Here is a 20,960-nt window from a genome sequence, read left to right as displayed (position 1 = left end):
CGCGTGATAACCTCTATATATCAGCTTTCCTACATTAACTTCCAACATAGACCGCAAAACAAGATATCTTTATTACAGTTCGTGTGATTTACATATGATAGGATATATACAAGTATAACATAATGGCTAGGTTTCTTATCAGGATCATTTACGGATAAATATGCAATTATATAAGGTCGGGTAGGTACTACTTTCAGTGTTTATAACAAACATGGCTTCGCCCTGTCTACCAAACGTCCATTGAAACATGTTGAGAACCTATACCATGTCTTTGTCATTATTATCAAAATAACGGCCTCACATCGAAACTCAATGTCTCCTGTACAGTTTCAGTTGGAACTATATTGACTGTTGCCACCGTCTTACCTAAGTCCTTCCCAGCGCGTGACACGGTCGTTACATTCTCGATAACCAGTGTGGGCGCGGCCATTACAATAATCTTGAAAGTTGGCCCCCAACCCCAAATGTAGTAACGTTTATACTTTTGTCTATGTATTTGGGAATGCCAGTACAGTTATTTTTTAAAAGGTTTACGACTGACCCTATTTCCCAGATGAATTTAACTTTTTGTTTGTTTGATCAGATTGATTCGAGATTGCAGACGAACGGAAAATCACTCAAATTCCCCCTTACATTCTTACTATACCAATTACATGATAGTTGAAATGAAATATAAATTCAAATTGACAAACAAAGAAAACAATTTAGTTACGGTAAGAATATTCGGCGTCACGACTGTCATCGCTTGTTTGTAAGCATAACGGTCCGTCGGTTGCGAGTTCAACTCCAAGCATGGTTGTGACCACCTATCACCGTGGGGAGTTTTGACTGGTGGCCGCGATAGTATAGAGAGCTCCGCGAACGGGCTATCGCTGTGAGGAGCTTGTGTCTGACCTTGTGACGTGTTGTATTAATCCGCATGCTCAGAGGGAAGTTACAATGTGCGGGTACTGTGTGTGAGGGATGACAATACTGCGTTAAACGACGGAGTTAAAGCATGACATCATATGGTATAGCGGTTTGTGAGTTAAGGGATGGTAACTATTCTGTATTAGTAAGAAACAGAGGAGCGTCATTGTAGATATACTGAAAGGGGAGATAATTATGATAGCATCTTCTTACTGTACGTACACAACGTTCAGGGATACCTCTTACCCCTTAATCTGATGGTTATATTTTCCTTATGTTGACGGGTTTTTCCTGTGTTGCTTTGTATAGTTATAAGTAACGGGGTTAAATATAAAGATGTGTATTTTGCACAATCATACCACGAAGTATAAAACCAGTGTTTTACGAATAATGCCGTGAATCCCATCAATGAGTACGTTATGTTTATTAGTCCCTAAGGAGGAGACGATCTCGGTTTCTACCCGGGATCTGAAGACCCCTTTCTGGGCGTCGATACAGATGATATCACCGCAACTGCGTCTATATCTTACACGACTGAAAGTTTACATAGATAAAAATGTCCTACCCAACCATCGTCATGTGCTGAGACTAGCAGTACAATGGTGTTTATATGTGATCTAAGTCGATGTTACCCTACACAAGCAGACGTTGAAATACACGGCAAGGCCAACTCCGACGTGTTAAGGAGTATAAAAGTCCCATTTGTAGTCGCAGCCCTACACGTACTTGTCGACCTATTGATTAAAATATTGAGATGGATTTAAAATTCAGTTCATCATTTCGAAGTTTGATGTCAACGACGTGCTAGTCAAAAAGTCATTCACCAAAACCAGAACCTGAACGGACCCATATTGGGAACGCCATGACTATTTCCAGTTAAACGATGACTAGGTAGCAGTATCGACGACTGGAGCCCCTCCCCGGTTACCCTCTCCCTGCGGCGTCCTGCCCCGACGCCTGTTGTCGCTCCACCCGCTGTCGCTGCCTGCCCCCATCCTGGTAGCGGTGACAGGTGAAGCAGCAGTTGATGGCCACGGCTTGGTTGACCGTGCACTGCTCTACAGGGAAGTGACGGAAGAACGACGTACAGTTCAAGCTGCCGAATTCTCCCGTGTTGAAAATAACAGGACGATCTCCGTACTCACAACCTGAAACACAGCCACAACCACTTGGAAGGTTATATTTATAAAAAGAGAGATAGAATGCCCGGGGTGAAGTAATATCGGGTTAACGTCGTGTTCAAGATTATTGCACTTTTGTGTGTGTGTGTGTGTGTGTGTGTGTGTGTGTGTGTGTGTGTGTGTGTGTGTGTGTCTGCTTGTACTATCCGGATATTGCCGGTTTTATAGTGCAAGTCCACTGAGAAACCATGCCGCAGTTTAACATAAATGCCCTCCTGAGACACGATATACTGATTCAAAATTGGCCAGGCCTTGTTGTAACCTTATGCCGAACGCCAGGCAAGGTAACAACAAGTACCATCGTTTATGTCTTTCGGAATAACTTGGACAGGACATCCAACCATCGACCTTCAGCTCCGGGCAAAGAATGACTGCACAAAAACTTAATGTCATCCAAATGTCACACGGCTACTACGACCGATGATGTTGAGTGTTCAGCATTCATCCACGAGTGTCACATCTGAGGCTTCGCCATTCCGCATTCCGAACAGGTTATTAATTTCATCTCGAGTCAAAACAGCTATTAATAATAACATATCAAACGAAGAACGTGGAGCTAACTTTTCGAAGTAAACTCATTATTTCGATAACGTAACGTCATCGATTCATGACGTCAATAAGAACGGATAACGTCATACAGAATTGTTTGCATGACGTCATATTGTCACATTGACCAATCATATAGCTGATAGCACTGAAAGAACACTTGCGAAACGTTATCATAAACGACATTTCTGTCCTTATTGGTAGTAAACATATTTATCATATAATGGGTAGGTTTCTCGGCAGGATAAAACCAACAGATGATTAATTTCGGATAGAGATTCAAATATCAAAGGTCAAGTAGGAACCACTTTCAATGTTTACACACAAACATGGCGTCGCCCGTGTCATTCGGCGATCGAGTCAGAATTAACCATCGGGAATCTGGTGAAACTACTGGGATAACTGCTATCATTATAAAAAGAATAGTCTAATATACTGATGAGCGGTGTCTACCTGTTCCGAGGCAAAGGCATTTTCCTACAAGTTTTGGCAACATTAGAGTTATACATTGCGAAACAATTTAGCGAAGACACTAGCCTAGCGTGATCAGTTTCCATGCCTGTGCTTGTAGACCTCTGCCGCTTGGAACCTTTGTTGAACGTTATGGTTTTAGAGCGTTAACCCCCCGGATGTCACAGCGACATATATGCCCTCCTCTTCAAGCCTCACTTCGAAGTGGAATAAAATTCAAAATACATCATGCACACTAATAGTTTTGTATTCTGTCGGAAATTCCCTCTTCTGTGATATCATCCAATGTCATTTCAGACCAAGCAGAATTACTGAAAGTGACCTCTCAAAATTAGGTACATCGTAGATATCGCCCTTTTTATGCATTACTAGATCACTGTTCACGGCGTATTTACTGTGTTTAGAAATCTAAATATCGGACATTTAGTCAAAGGATTGAATTTCAAAAATAGCATATTAGTGATAACAGGTATCTGCTTTTCATCAAATCACCAATGACAATTCTGAAACGTCGCCGATAAGCCTAGAATTGTTTAGAATGTTTTGGAAAAATACACAAACACGAACGCCGAAGTGAACTTTCCGTCATATTGGAGAGTGTTTACAAAATCACGTTTCACGTACACCGGTTATGAGACGCATTTTAGATCACGTATACATGCAGCCCTGAATTTTTCATATATTTAAGAATAGAATGACAAATAGTCTTTGTCACCAATACAAATTATCTAGATGAAATCAAGCGAAATAAATTAGTTGTGGAAAGGAACACTGTGCCCGGAAAACTAAACTATACTATGTGAACAAAGCAAAATTCAGATTTTACACGGTGTAGCATTTTCTCCTATTTTGAAAGATCCATTCGTCGTATTGTTGCATACGTTGGCTTACGTGTTTGAGAATATTCGTGGGATGAGTATCGTAGCACGAATTATGGAATTAAAGCTATATACATTACAATGATCAGGTGAATTCAACTGAAATCGTCAAAGTTTCCGTCCTCTGTGACGCCATGACTGACGCAAAATCACGCACAACGTTGGCGATAGGTATCTGCATTTCTGACTAATTCTCTTGGTTACATTGGGAAACATAAAACAAATAACAGTACGCAGATTGTCAGATTGTGTCTGAGTACTTACATGACACATTTATGTATAAGCGATCCATCAATCACTGAAAATCCTCCTCTGGAAATCCCGCGTACTGTTGTCAGTGAACACGCCATTTTGTGAAAGTCGGTCACCGGCAGTGATGTCATACGGAAGTAAACCTTGTTGTACGTATTTGGTAATTTCTTTGAGATGAACATTTTTTTAACTCGGCATCCTGCGGTTACTTTGATTTTATCTAGTTTGCATTATCATCATCGCCTTGATAATACACAGATATGGCGGAAACCTTTTCTGTATAGGGTCACATTATCTATGCCTAGTAAGCAGTACGTCAGATGACGTCACTCATGACCGTTGTGTTATGTATTAATGCACCACTGCGATCACGAGAAAATAGATCGACAAAATGCATGGATTCGATGCTCAAAAGGTACGATTCTAGCGTATGTAAGAAACAGATTACTGCACTCGTGCCTCTCAGATATCAATTATCTTTCAACTCAATGCGTTTTCAAAAAACTCGTTGTAAGATGAATGGTATCTGACAGTCACTGGCGTAGTTATCTCTATTTACCAACAATGTTCACATATGGTAGCCTCGTATATCATTATAGGTACAATGTGTGAAGCCCATTTTTTGTGTCCCCCGTCGTGATATTTCTGGAATATTGCCAAAATCGGCGAAAAACAATCTCACGAACTCGTACATCTTCACATACATACGCATTCGTGACCAACTCGTGTTATTCCGGAACAAGCCGAATAGCGACTCGTGCCCCTCTCATGGCCATTTTTGCGACCTGGTTCCGTCTTAGCGCAAACGGGCATACCCAAAACAATTGTCAACTCGTTGCGTAATGGTTCACATATTATTTCCCCATGTATTATATATAGTTCAGATGCAATTTAAAGAAGATTGGGACGTGTGGAATGATACAGTATGATTGAACACATTTAACTGTGTCTTGGGTATATTTTAGATGCAAGTCATATGTAAAATCAAAAATTATTTCTGAAGGATTCTTTGACGAAGAACTTAAAATCATACGCGCATTCTGATTGGTTTGTCGTATTTTCGCACATAACATTCATCCGTAGGGGGACGAGTCTTCTTGCAGGTTACGGAAAGGGGCGAGTGGTGACGAATGATACATACGGGGCGGTCGGGTAGCCTAGTGATTAAAGCGTTGGCTCGTCACGCCAAAGACCCGGGTTCGATTCCCGACATGGGTACAATGTATGACGCCCATTTCTGGTGTCCCCTGCCGTGATTTTGCTGGAATATTGCTAAAAGCGGCGTAAAACCAAACTCACTCACTCACTCAGTCATTCCATACATACAAATTCCAGCTGTAAGGTTTAGAGTAAGGGAGACAACTCTTACCGACAATATTGTTAGGCATCCGGGCTCTGAGTCGCTCACAAGTCTGGCAGCAGAGTCTTCGTATCTGCTCAGCGTAACAGTTGATTCGTACCCCACCGTACTGGTCAAACGGCCGGCAAAGGTTGGCGTTCTGGTCACCCCACGGACACACTGTGTAGGATGGAGGTACATACATCTGTGATGAGCTCAGTGACAGTGCATGTGTTGGTGTCAGGGCATACTATGACCGACGCTGCTGGATAGTATGTTAAATATATTAAAGGTGCGGTGAGGTGAAATGGGGTTTATCGTCGCGTTCAAGATTATTGCACTTACATATCGACGTACATGCACGTTTTGTTTGTTTGTTTCCTGGATGCCGGGCTCAGCTATATGACTGCTGTCTGGAGTCTGGACCAGACAATCAAGTGATTGACATCAGGAGCATCGATCCACGCAATTGGGATACGATGACATGCATCAACCAAGTCAGCGAGTCTGACCACCAGATCCCGTTAGTCGCTTCTTACGACAAGCAGAGTCGCCTGTTACGACAAGGCATTGTAATGGTTACTTAATAAAAACACTGATAAAACCAGGACGTAATGAAATGGATTTAGACACGCGGCTGTGGGGCTAGCGTATCTTTGAGATGCTGCTGCTGATACTCACCCTGACTCTCGTCGCTGCCCCGCAACCTCCTGCACGTGTGACAACAGAGGCGTTGGTTCTCGGGGATGTAGCACAGGCTGGGGTTCTGTGTGACTCTCTCACACCTGGGGGTCATGTCGCCATACTCACACCCAGCCTCTCCTGCAAACACCGTGCATGCAAACATTACTTCATAGATCTGCCGTTATTATTCCCCATTCGGAACTTCCCGAACTTTCGAGATACAAAAATCAGCTGTTCCGAAAGTATCACGCAGATACTATGGAGGGTTCAGATCTTGACGTAGAGTGGTATCGAACCGGAATAAAATATGATTTTATATGATTGAAAATCCCAGCACAGATAGCAAAATCAGGTGCATTAAGTGGATGATGTCTTATGTCGTCAAGTACTGAATCTGGACCAGACAAACCAGTGACTGACAGCACAGTCATGTACGGAGTAAATTCCACAGTGAACCAGGTTACACATAGCAACAACCGTAGTCCAAGTAAGTCGGCTCCCACTACGAACTTTGAGTGGAATCACAGTTAACAAACGTGAGACAGATACAGTCATCGTTAGTGAAACTGAATCGATATGATCAGGGGAAATGGGGAAGCCCAATGGTGAAAGCGTTCCCTCGTCGCGACGATAACCGGGTTTCATTCCCAAACTGATTACAATGTGTGAAGATAGATCTTGCGTGTGGGGATATTACTGAATGCGGCCAACGACCATACTCACTAAGAAGACTTTAGTTCAGCCAACACCAACTGCACGATTATATTACACACCCCTGACCTCGATCACAAGTATCAAAGCACATCTGTCCCTCACCCCTACCCCCACCTAGCCCTATAGCCACCTGCACACGTACTTACCTGACCTATGTTGGTCACAGGTGTTGCAACAACTCTGTCTGTTCCTCAGGTCGTAGCAGTCGTGAGGCTGTATCTGGCGACACTGATAGGAGTGGTCTCCAAACTCGCACCCTTAAAAAGTCGACGACAGTAACATCATTACAGGCGAATATTCCCGTTCATGTTCTTAAATAAATTAAATACATATTACAATTTTACTTCAAAATGAGGTTCAGTCTCTGTGGAGAAAAATGTCTGAGACGCGTACGAGTTGTAATTTTTATCGATAGTTCACATTAATTTGTTTGATAGGCATTACTTAGAAGTTGAAGTAGGCCAGGAACACGTTATTCGCCTTGAGCTGATATACATTCTATGCAGTACACCGAAACGATTGACATACCAACACTGGCGGCATTCTTAAGGGGCCGACACTTCTCGCAGCACTCCCTTGATGTGAATTCATGTCGATAGCACAGAAAAGACCCGTAGAAGTCGACAGCCCTGGCACAGTCCATGCCATTGATTCGCATCCGGATACCAGTCTCCGGACAGTTCTGCTTGATTAGAAGTCAATTAGGGACGACAATTAGTTTGACTTTAGGTTTTACCCACAGAAAGAATATTGCTCATTTGGCATTCTGGCTGTCCTGAAAACAAATGTATTGTGACTTCCCAAATAATTGTTTCAGGTAGAACAAACAAACGTCTTAAAACAGGGACCGAAGAACTAGTTAGTCTTTAAAGAATCCAAGGACCACTTAATATTCCCCCATATCATTAATCATCTTAGAATACCGAGAATAAAACACACTTTAAGGTATACGGTTTGAATGAGAATGTTAATCACAAGGTTGCTTCCGCCTAAAATACGCTTGTTATGAAGGGAAGCAATGGCGTTTACTTCGTATTTACTCCACAATAACTAGATATGAATTTTGTTTTGCTTTACGCCTCAGTTAGCAATATTTCAGCAACATACTGTCGACCTAATAATAACAGAAACTGGGCCAGACAAACCCGTGATTGGTATTATAAGCGACGACCCACGCCGAGGACACGGAATCACCCGAGTCACCGAGCGAGACCAACTGATCCATTTAGTCGCCTCATACGACAAGCATAGTTACAATTCTATCCCAGTGACCCCATGGGGCACACCCCAAATGACTCACCCCATGGTTAGGATTGTATGGATACTGTTGTCCAGATGGATTATATCCGTAAGGAACATATCCCTGGCCAGTGGCTTGCCCTCCAGTGTAAGTCGGCTGACCTCCTGTGTAAGTCGGCTGACCTCCAGTATAAGTCGGCTGACCTCCAGCGTAAGTTGGTTGACCTCCAGTATGAGTTGGTTGACCTCCTCCACCATAGTGCGGCTGCTGCTGTCTAACGGTATATGAGGGTTGCTGTTGTCTGGTGCTGTAGGTGTACTGGTTCGAACTGGAATAGTACGGCTGCTGGCCTCCAACTGTGTAGGTTCTGTAGCCGGGCGTCTGGCGGAACACCTGCTGCCCGGTATTTGGCTGTCGCCTGTCCAGTGGCTGCCCTCCGCCAGTGGAGAGTATAGGACCCAACGGATAACTAGCAGCGACCGTAGGACGTCTTCCCGTAGGCCCGCTGCCACCACTGTAATATGTACCTGTGTTTGTAGACCTCCCGGCTGTCTGTGTCGGGTCGCGTCTTCTTGTTCCGGTGGGGCTATACGTTGCCGTCGCACCACCTGTACCTGGGTTATACACATACCCCGTGTATCGTGGATCAGTCTGTGTGCCCCGGCTTTGGCCAGTTCGAGTAGGATTGCCTTGAGAATCATCAACATTATCTTGGTTGTTGGTCTGAGCAGGGCTGTTGTAGGTCCTTAAACTCGGGGTATCATACCCTTCGTCGAGTCCAGACTGACTAGCTTGGGTCTGGGTACCTGTGGACCGAGTGTGTGTGGGTGTGCGACTACTGCCCGACTGACTGCCCGACTGACTGCTGTAGCTCTGGGAACTAGAGTATTCGTGCGACGCCCTTCCAGATGACCCGCCAAGTTCTGGCGAGTATTGTCGGTACAATGGTGTACGGGTCGTGTGTGCACGTGATGCGTCATAATATTGCTGGTCGCTCTGATCGAGGTTTGGGTTCAGGATGGCTGTGTGACCGTACACGGAGTCGTCACCGCCCACGTCCTGAGAAGCATCTGAAATAGGTTGCGGCTGGTGTTGTGTGTATGGAATGGGCTGCAATGCGAAGATAGTAGAGTATACATACCAACTAATACATTATATAACAATTTTGATTACTTTAATATAAAATGCCTTATATAGTACAATGTCACACAAACCAAACCTTATGCAGTAAAATATAGTAACATGTCGTACACACCAAGCCTTATGCAGTACAATATCACAAACCCACAACACTATGTATAGTACCATGTCATACACACCAAGCCCTATGTAGTACCATGTCATACACACTAAGCCCTATATAGTACCATGTCATACACACCAAGCCCAATGTAGTACCATGTCATACACACTAAGCCCTATATAGAAGCATGTCATACACACCAAGCCCCATGTAGTACCATGTCATACTCACCAAGCCCTATGTAGTACCATGTCACACAGACCAAGCCCTATGCAGTATCATGTCATGCACACCAAGCCCTATGTAGTACCATGTCACACACACCAAACACTATATAGTACCATGTCCTACACACCAAGTCCTATGTAGTACCATGTTATACACACCAAGACCTAGGTAGTGCCATGTCCTACACACCAAGTCCTATGTAGTACCATGTCATACACACCAAGACCTAGGTAGTACCATGTCATACACACCAAGCCCTATATAGTACCATGTCACACACACCAAGCCCTATGCAATACCATGTCATACACACCAAGCCCTATGTAGAACCATGTCATACACACCAAGCCCTATCTAGTACCATGTCATACACACCAAGCCCCATGTAGTACCATGTCATACACACCAAGTCCTATGTAGTACCATGTCCTACACACCAAGTCCTATGTAGTACCATGTCATACACACTAAGCCCTATATAGTACCATGTCATACACACCAAGCCCTATGTAGTACCATGTCTTACTCACCAAGCCCTAGTCAATACCATGTTATACACACAAAGCCCTATGTAGGACCATGTCACACACACCAAACCCTATATAGTACCATGTCCTACACACCAAGTCCTATGTAGTACCATGTCATACACACCAAGTCCTATGTAGTACCATGTCATACACACCAAGTCCTATGTAGTACCATGTCATACACACTGTAACGGGTTGGGGGGGGGGGGGGGGGACGTAGTTGTCAGGATGTTTTCTGTCCAAACCCAACCGTCAGTTTCAAAGAGATATTGTTAAAACGGATGTAAAAGAAAACTATAACAAATAATATAAGTCAATTGAAATCTTTACTTGTTGTTGTTATTATTAATGACAGTTACAATTTTAATATATACATGAACTTACTGCAAGTCGTACTCTATTTTTAACGCTTGTCAGTTTTGACAGTTAGATAATTAATTTCTACAAATTCTATTTAATCTACTTGAAAAAGAATAATTACTATGCACAAAGGCAGAGCCAATAATGCTGCACGGTAATTATTATAAAAAAACCTGTAAAATACGTCTATCGAATCATTATAAAATTTCTAAAAACTCGCTGGGCCAAAAACTACAAATTACGTTGAGTCTGTTATTTCTGCAACAGATTTGGAACGAGCTTATATTCATGGTGACGTCACTTCCGGAAATACATGTAGCAGAAGACGCCAAAGTTAGAGCGAGAAGAATGCGATTAAACACCAAATATACGCTATGACAGTAATTAGGATGGATGTAATCTACTCAATAACATGTCCAGGGAGGTGTTTACGTAAGTATTTTGGAATAAATATGTTTACTTTAGTGGATTTAGAGCGTGAAACAATTTCGGAAGGAAACTACCCAACTTTTGATGACGAATGCGCCAGTAGATCGCGGGACTATTTGAGCCGATCACTTGAGCTAAGTATAACTGTTAAATACTACGATGAAACATTCAATCTAATACGTACAATATACATAGTTTTACACACAAGACGTGTATGTAATAATAAATAATCATATATTTAATAACTATAAAAACTTCAAATGATCTCGGGAACGTTGGCGAAAACCGAAGGTCTTGATCGTTTACGACCGAGCCTGACTATTACTCACACCAAGCTCTCTGAAGTACCATGCCATACACACCAAGCCCTATGTAGTACCATGTCATACACACCAAGCCCTATGTAGTACCATGTCAAACACACCAAGCCATATATGTAGTATCATGTCATACACACCAAGCCCTATGTAGAACCATGTCATACTTACCAAGCCCTATGTAGTACCATGTTATATACACCAAGCCCTATGTAGTACCATGTCACACACACCAAGCCCTATATAGTACCATGTCATACACACCAAGCCCTATGTAGTAGCATGTCATACACACCAAGCCCTATGTAGTATCATTTCATACACACCAAATCCTATATAGTACCGTGTCATATACACCAGGCCCTATGTAATACCATGTCATACACACAAAGCCTTATGTTGTACCATATCATAGACACCAAGCCCTATGTAGTACAATGTCATACACACCAAGCCCTATGTAGTACCATGTCACAAACATCAAACACTATGTATAGTACCACATCATACACACCAAGACCCAGGTAGTGCCATTTCATACACACCAAGCCCTATGTAGTACCATGTCATACACACTAAGCCCTATGTAGTACCATGGCATACACACCAAGCCCTAGGCAGTACCATATCATACACACCAATCATTATGTATATTACCATGTCATACACTCCTCCCCACAAAACTACAAATAGGACCTGCGGATATTTTGACAAATGTTTATCCAAAGATCTTTTTTCTTTCAAGTGAACATTATGCATGTCATACACACATCCTTCATGGGTCAGTTTATGTTTCTTGAATACAATATGCATGATGGGGGGAGTGGTGCAGCTGTGTGGTTAAAGCGCGGTTCGCTCATCACGCCGATGCCGGGATATTTTTTAAATAACTACTTTGTTTCGGAATATATTTGTGTAAACATTCTGTCAATGAGGGGACCGCCAATTTGATATTCACGTCTTTTACGTCCAATTCCTTCAGTACTGTCATACATTTTGTATGGAGAACAGATATATTTTTACCTGAAGCTATGAGCCTAAATACAAAAAAATTATCTTGGCACAATTTCTTTTTTTCAAACCTAAAGGGGTTCCTCACATACAGAACATAGTTTGGTCTTTATGATGGCATAGGGCCAGGCACACGTTGTTTTTTACGTCCACTTCCGGGTTTGTGTCACGAGGGTTGACGGATAAGCTGTGAGCATCTCATAGACATACGGGGGGCACGGGTGGCCCAGTCGTCTAAGGCGCCGCGATTCGCTGTGTAGAGTTGCGTCCCTTGGGCACGCCAGAAACCTATGATTGTGGGTTCGAATCCCGGTTCGCCCCGATTATGTTTCTAGGTTTGTCAGCACCATACCCGTGCTCGTGGGTTTCACCAAAGTGGTAAACGTCTGAGACCTGCATCACTTCGGGCTTTCCTCCAACATTAAGCTGACACGCCGCGATATAACTGGAATACTGTTAAAAGCGGCGTTAAACCAAACTCACTCACTCACTCACTCATAGACATACGTGATCTAAAGACATAACACTGATTATTTTAAAAAGTGATTCCCTTCCAAATTGATACACTTTTGCCAACGATATTGGAGGGATTGTATTCTAGTTTCGTAAAAGTCATTTTCTCGTCTGTCCATAAGGTTCTCCACAGCTGCTGGCGTATTTGTTCAATTCGATATAGGTTCCGGGCAGAGCTTTGATCCTCTTTCTTCTGAGAGAACGTTCAGAACGTTTCAGTCAACCCTCATTCACTATACAGACACCAGCTATCACAGATCAGCTGAAAAACTTACATTACCACCTAAAAGGACGCGTATATCAGATGCTAACATGATCGGTTTATTCACCACCATGACGACGAAAGTATAAACAATGTTATTACTGCCCATCAACTTCTTGCCAAAGGCGAGAATACATAGTGTTAGCACCATGGTTGAAACTGGATTGTGTGTATTGCGTTTAATACAGATATCGTGTCATATAATACATAACCCACTCACGGGTTAAAAATCCTCATTTTGTTTTTACAATGATGATGTAATTTTGACAAACATTCTGAATGTTATACCTTCTCTCTGGTAATGTAAAGATTTCAGCTGTGTTAAAAGATTGAGTTTACTTACCCATGGATCTTCGATTAGCCTTCACAACTGGCACATAATTATGTGTTTCAAAGCGTGCGGCAGACAATTTTTAATTTCAACAGTCGGGAGCATATTTATTTTTTTGAAGCAATTTCTTGGACTATGTATTTGTTTCGATAAAATCCCAGGCCCGCCCCTTCCCGAATATCAAACAGTCAGCCCCAAACGAGAATATAAAATGGTCAAGTCCCAAAGTAATTTCTGAGGACAAAGAGCACAACTTTGGTTGCACGGTAAGCCTTATTGAATGTTTTCAAGGAGGAGGTATCACTTACCCCAATCTGGTCAGCAACATCTCTCTTTTTTAACGTATGAAGCAGGATGGAGTTATCTGCAAAATAGAACATGAAATTCTTCATCATTTTACAACTTAATGTGTATGCCTTATAACTGTACGTTAAGTTTAGTTAGTATCCCTAGCAATAATTTTGTGTTATTATTAATATTATAATTAAGAACCTAGTAGTAAATGTGTTGTATAACATACACCTGGGAGAGGGTCTGGCAATAATGTTGCAGTATCATGCACGTGACATGAATTGCTTAAACCCCATTCCTGGTAATATTGGAGACCCTATCTCTTGCAATACATATAGAGTATAATATACACAATAGAGAGAAGATATTGATTTCATCTCTAGCAATAATTATGTGGTATTTTGGTTAGTAAGATTGTTTCTTCCAGATCCTATCCCTAGCAATATATGTGTAGTATACCCCCACAGAGATAAAATAACGTTTTCAATTTTTTATATTTAGCAATAAGAGTGTTGTTCAATGTGAGGAAACCCTATTTGAGCTACTATATCTAGCCTTATGTCTGTAATATAATGTACGGGAGGATGTTAATTGGTGATCCATATCCTACCCATATCTCAGTATATCTCCCAACATTAACGGCGTGGTATATAATGCAGAATTAAGGCACTATTTGACCCAGGAGCGAGAGAAAGGTCCACGTTTTGAAGCTGTCTGAGAGTAGCTGATTCCCGCTGTGTGAGGATGATAGCCGACAGATACAGACAGCAGTTTGTCAGCAGGGCTCACGCAGTAATTGGCTGTCTGTGTGTACTACTCCCAGCGGCAACACGGCAGATGGGCTTCCGTGCACTGCAAGACAAGGCATCTCGCACTTCCCCGGACCACTGAGTCCCTCCAGTATGAAACCAGCAGTCCACAGGATAGTACACACCTAAATTGTAAATGTCCACGACCTCTTGCACATCAAGCAAACACGTCGTTATAACTTAATTATGTGATATAATCTTTCACATAATCTTTCACAACACATGTGATGTAACTTTGCCAACACGTGGCTGCACGTGGTCCTATGTCATATGCGCACATGTGACAAATCAGGCAATGTTAAACGACGTTGGTTGCGTAGAGTAGGTAGATGGGTGACAGTGCTCGGCAGGTTGACTCCTGAGAGTTACCAGGGCTTCGGTCCTAGCTGCCACACTGAAGACTATTTTCGAAACCTGCTATTGTTCATCCGGAAGTGTACTGGTACCAGGAAAGTGGTTATGCTATTTTCCAGCTGAGAAAGAAAATCGAGTGCACACTGGTCCATGGTATACATGCGCATGGTGTTTAGCTGTATGAAAGAAGGGTTATTATTACTGGTGGCGTTATTGTTATTGCATGTTCTAGGAACCAAATCTGCTTGAGGCAAGAACGAATATATACCGAAATGGTCAGTATCAAGTTCAGAATAGATTGAATATAACGATTAACTCGGATTCACTGTGGACGGTAATGAAGACACATAACAGAACAGTATGTCATGATTAAGCAAGTGTGACTGAACGTGGTGACTATAGGTATAGTTACATCTGGTACCATCTATGTGAAATTTGGGGATAGGACTTCTAGGCAAGAACTAGACATCCTCACTGGCACCGACTGTTTCTACCCTTCTTACTGGTTTGTTTCTTGTTGCATATGAATCCTAATTTCAGCTCGGATTTGCAAAATGAAAACATGCCAAGAAGTTTAACGCATGCTTCTGGTACATCGATGGTCTGATATCGTTCAAAAATGGTAAAAAAAACTCAATTCTCTTCCACTGATTTACCCACCAGAACTAGAAACAAAAGAGACCAGTAAAACCACCTCATCTGTTTCATATTTAGATCTATGCATTAGATTCAGAGCGGTAGAAAACCCTCCACGAGACTGTAGGACAACTTCCTACTTGTCGACTTTCCCTTTACGTCGAACACTATCGCATGAGCTCTAGCTCTTGGTGTCAGCATTTCACAACTTGTTGGGTACAATCAAGAATGCAAGTTTTCTTCGGGTGAACAGTCGACTTGTGCCACCGAAGTGGCAGGGTACCTTTTCCAACTTATTTTCGCGAACACGTGGTATCATCAATATTTGATAGTGATTCATAAACAAATACCCACGATATAGTCGGAATCGTACAATGGACTTTTATGAATGTGGAAATTTACATTTATTGGACTCTTACATCTGTACATAAGTTATTAACATGTAACGTCATTAGATGTTTTATCTGTACACAAGTAAATTCATGTTTCTTTATTAGACTCTTATATCTCTGCATAAGATAGTTGCATGTAACTTCATGATCTGTACATGAACTATTTAGATTATCTTCACGAGAGTGTTATATCTCTACATAAGAGATTTACAAGTCACTTCATCAGATTCGTATTGCTCTACATGCGACATTAACTTATAACTTCATCAGATTCGTACATCTCTGCATGATGTATTGACAGGTAATTTCATTTGATATTCTTATCTGTACATATGATATTTACATGAAACTTCATTCGATTATAAACCCGTATAAAGTATTCTCATATATGTCTGTGTAAGATTGGTTACATTTCTCAACATACAATTTGTACATCTCTCTTTATCAAATGCTTACATTTTTCCTACATAATTCTTACATAATAGTTCCAAAGATTATTGCATCCTTCGATCTCTGTGTTTGCATCGCTTTGCAAACGATTTAACGCTGTACTATGTGCGACTTCTACAATTTCCTATCTTTTGATTCTTACATATCCTTGCACAAGATATTTGAATGTAACTTCCGTAGATTCTTATATCTGTGCAGCCATAATAAACCAAACGGCAATCGTATTCCAAAATATGGTGCACATTTGGGAACCAGAACAACGAGATGACGACATATATCTAGAAGATTGAACGTGTGTGTGCGTGTATGTGTGTGTGCGGCGTGTCTGTGTTAGTGCATGCGTGTTTGTGTGTGTTGTGTTTGCGCGTACATGTGTGTGTGTGCGTGTGTGCGGTATATGTGTACACCAACATACTGGTATATATCACGTTAATGGTCAGGTCATACAACTACATACACCAACATGCTGGTATATATCACGTTAATGGTCAGGTCATACAACTACATGCACCATCATGCTTATATATATCATATGTCTATTTTCAGGTCTTACGGCTACAAACACCAACATACTGGTATATATCATATGTCTATTTTCAGGTCTTACAACTACATACACCAACACGCTGGTATATATCATATGTCTATTTTCAGGTCTTACAACTACATACACCAACATGCTGGTATATATGACATTAATGGTCAGGTCATACAACTTCATACACCAACATGCTGGTATGTATCACACGTCTATTGTCAGGTCGTACAACTACATACACCAACATACTGGTATATATCACACGTCTATGGTCAGGTCATACAACTACATACACCATCATGATGGCATATATCATATGTCTATTTTCAGGTCTTACGACTACATACACCAACATACTGGTATATATCACACGTCTATTGTCAGGTCATTTAACTTTATATACACCAACATACTGGTACATATCACACGTATATTGTCAGGTCATACAACTACATACACCAACATATACTGGTATATATCACACGTGTGTGGCCAGGTCATACAGCTACAAACACCAAATTGCCTGAATATATCACACGATTGTGGTCAGGTCATACAACTACATACACCAACATACTGGTATATATCACACGTCTGTTGTCAGGTCATACAACTACATACACCAACATGCTGGTATATATCACACATATATTGTCAGGTGATACAACTACATACACTAACATACTGGTATATATCACATGTCTATTTTCAGGTCATATAACTACATACACCTAAATGCTGGTATATATCATATGTCTATTTTCAGGTCTTACGACTACATACACCAACACGCTGGTATATATCACGTTGATGGTCAGGTCATACAACTACATACACCGACTTACTGGTATATATCACACGTCTATCTTTAGGTCATACAACTACATACACCAACAACATATACTGGTATATATCACACGTGTGTGGCCAGGTGATACAGCTACAAACACCAAATTGCTGGTATAAATCACACGATTATGGTCAGGTCGTAAAACTTCATACACCAACATGCTGGTATATATCACACGTCTATTGTCAGGTCATACAACTACATACACTAACATACTGGTATATATCATATGTCTATTTTCAGGTCTTACAACTACATACACCAACACGCTGGTATATATCATATGTCTATTTTCAGGTCTTACAACTACATACACCAACATGCTGGTATATATGACATTAATGGTCAGGTCATACAACTTCATACACCAACATGCTGGTATATATCACACGTCTATGGTCAGGTCATACAACTACATACACTAACATACTGGTATATATCACACGTCTATTTTCGGGTCATACAACTACATACACCAACATACTGGTATATATCACACGTGTGTGGTCAGGTCATACAGCTTCATACACCAACATATACTGGTATATATCACACGTGTGTGGACAGGTCATACAGATACAAACACCAAATTGCTGGTATATATCACACGTCTATTGTCAGGTCATACAACTACATACACCAACATACTGGTATATATCACGTTAATGGCCAGGTCATACAACTACATACACCAACATGCTGGTGTATATAACACGTCTATTTCCAGGTCATACAACTTCATACACCAAGATATACTGGTATATATCACACGTGTGTGGCCAGGTCATACAGCTACAAACACCAAATTGCTGGTATATATCACACGTCTATTGTCGGGTCATACAACTTCATACACCAACATACTGGTATATATCACGTTCATGGTCAGGTCATACAACTACATACACCAACATGCTGGTGTATATAACACGTCTATTTCCAGGTCATATAACTACATACACCAACATGCTGGTGTATATAACACGATTACGGTCAGGTCATACAACTACATACACCAACATGCTGGTGTATATAACACGATTACGGTCAGGTCATACAACTACATACACCAACATGCTGGTGTATATAACACGATTACGGTCAGGTCATACAACTACATACACCAACATGCTGGTGCATATAACACGATTATGGTCAGGTCGTACAACTACATACACCAACATGCAGGTATGGATAACCAAGTCACTGGTAGGTCGTGTCTCTATCTATGCCATTTAGAACACGTGTACATTGTTAAATGCCAGTCAGTCAGTCAGACTGCCCTCACCTTTAGTGCCTGGAGTGGAGTGGACGTGAAGGACACAAAACACAGCTATATATCCAAGTACCAACATGGTGGAACAGGTAGTGTCCTGGGCGTCCTTGTATCTGCTAGTTTACACTACCGCATGGCACTGAAGAATCACAGCCACACCGAACCAAGTTCTGTGCCAGAAATTATATCACAAGCTTTCCTCACGCCCCCGAACCGTATAGTATTACCTGTGTCTAACCCCGATAATTGCCGCTATTCCTAGCCCCCTTACCGATGCTGCCGGCCACAAGAGACTCAACGCGGCGGTAATTTGCACGCGCAACTGTCCAGGGATGTAGCCCTTATCAGCTGAGAACTCACCGAAGCAATCAGAGATAGTTGTGATGAAAATACCGGTGATATCTTCAGAAAAAGATCAGATCCTCTTTGCTTTTTTTCTGGAGCAAATCGTTTGAAATGACTAACATAATCTAAATATAACGTCCTTTTCAAGGTTTTTACGAATTCCCTAAATTTCGCGTATGTTTTTCGTGGGCTGTTATTGCGGTTTGTTATAACTTACATCCACGTTTTTGACATATCGGCTGTTTCTGGAAATCAACTTATGATAAAGTTCCTCTTCCCTGCTGGTGTTGAGGAGAGGAATTAGCGTTTCTCTGAAATCCCGTCGAGCCATTCGCCTATAAACCAGCACTAAAGTTGTAAAACTATCAGGAGTAGGTAGCAGGCCACACTAACACTTGTTGAACGTCAGCCTTACCTCGTCTTGATTCCAGACATACGCGTCATGGACGATGTATAAATATATAAATGGAAATACATGTTCCTCCATTACTCAGCTACTACAAACATCCATACATACCATATGAATCTTATTGTTATCCCCGTTGCATTGCATGGCCATTTTACACGTATGTAGGCAGCTTAAATCGCGCTGTTGGAATAACAGTAGGGCTCTGCAGGGCATTCTAACCAAATATATAAGCGTTTACCTCCAACACTTTGCGAAGCCCATGTGTTAGATAGATCTACGGCATGACTAATGTACTCCAAGGTAGTTTCATAGTCATTCACAGACTTAAAGGACCCTTCCACGATATGATGGTGAGGAATATGTTCAGCGCTGTCGGTTTCGATTTGCAGTAGGAAATAGAAAATCGGTGGAATTGGTTGCGCCAATCTTTTGTTATATATTTTATCTCCATTCTGTTACGATATGTACCCTGCACCCAGTCGTTACTATAGTTACCACCTCTATCTCTTCATTCACTAAGTTCGGGCAGATTTTCTCTCGCTCATGAATGTAATTAAATTGGACAGCTGTTTTAGTGACGCCTTATTGAGGATGGGATGTGCCATTCTCCAGTGCCTTTTACTCGTGGGCAGCTTACAGTGGTAGATTTGACCTGTCTATCGTTTATCAAACGTCCGCCTACATCAGAGTGCGTTATCTGTACAAGGGGTGGGAGGGGAGGGGATTAAGTGAATGCTGTTTTACGCCGCAGTCAACACTATTCTACCTTTATCACAGCGATCATTACAGTCGGACACAGGTAACCCAGTGGTTGGTGACATCCGTTAGCCGTGGGATGGTTGAGACTGAGTGTGCCCCGGAATCCCCGGTTTAGTGTTGAAGGGGTTAGCCGTGGGATGGTTGAGACTGAGTGTGCCCCGGAATCCCCGGTTTAGTGTTGAAGGGGTAAGCCGTGGGATGGTTGAGACTGAGTGTGCCCCGGAATCCCCGGTTTAGTGTTGAAGGGGTTAGCTGTGGGATGGTTGAGACTGAGTGTGCCCCGGAATCCCCGGTTTAGTGTTGAAGGGGTTAGCCGTGGGATGGTTGAGACTGAGTGTGCCCCGGAATCCCCGGTTTAGTGTTGAAGGGGTTAGCCGTGGGATGGTTGAGACTCTGTGTGCCCCGGAATCCCC

At 41.9% G+C, this 20,960-nt stretch overlaps 1 protein-coding gene across 2 annotated transcripts; it reads right to left on the bottom strand.

Annotated features, from left to right (window-relative positions):
- LOC124149805 lies at window positions 1-19,715 on the bottom strand. 2 transcript variants are annotated; one of them, XM_046521593.2, is made up of 8 exons: window positions 19,047-19,715; window positions 13,747-13,802; window positions 8,275-9,324; window positions 7,503-7,659; window positions 7,121-7,231; window positions 6,258-6,398; window positions 5,607-5,756; window positions 1-2,057 (listed from the first exon to the last, which is right to left on the bottom strand). In XM_046521593.2, the coding sequence occupies exons 1-8, from the start codon at window positions 19,111-19,113 to the stop codon at window positions 1,834-1,836; spliced, it is 1,956 nt and encodes a 651-aa protein (XP_046377549.2). In that variant the 5' UTR covers window positions 19,114-19,715; the 3' UTR covers window positions 1-1,833. The 2 variants fall into 2 exon arrangements, with proteins under 2 accessions (XP_046377549.2, XP_046377550.2); XM_046521594.2 differs by having other exon boundaries at window positions 7,503-7,656; window positions 19,047-19,712.
- Window positions 19,716-20,960: the final 1,245 nt, after the last annotated feature.

Source organism: Haliotis rufescens, unplaced genomic scaffold (assembly GCF_023055435.1).
Source record: "Haliotis rufescens isolate VD_foot unplaced genomic scaffold, xgHalRufe1.0.p SCAF_6, whole genome shotgun sequence".
Lineage (NCBI taxonomy): Eukaryota > Metazoa > Mollusca > Gastropoda > Lepetellida > Haliotidae > Haliotis > Haliotis rufescens.
This window is presented reverse-complemented; position numbering and strand designations above follow the sequence as displayed.

Coding starts and splice junctions, on each gene's coding strand:
- LOC124149805 (XM_046521593.2), bottom strand. CDS start 19,113: ATGTTGGTACTTGGATATATAGCTGTGTTTTGTGTCCTTCACGTCCAC. Junction 13,803..19,046: donor CTCCACTCCAGGCACTAAAG/GTGAGGGCAGTC, acceptor TCTATTTTGCAG/ATAACTCCATCCTGCTTCAT. Junction 9,325..13,746: donor ATGTTGCTGACCAGATTGGG/GTAAGTGATACC, acceptor TTCGCATTGCAG/CCCATTCCATACACACAACA.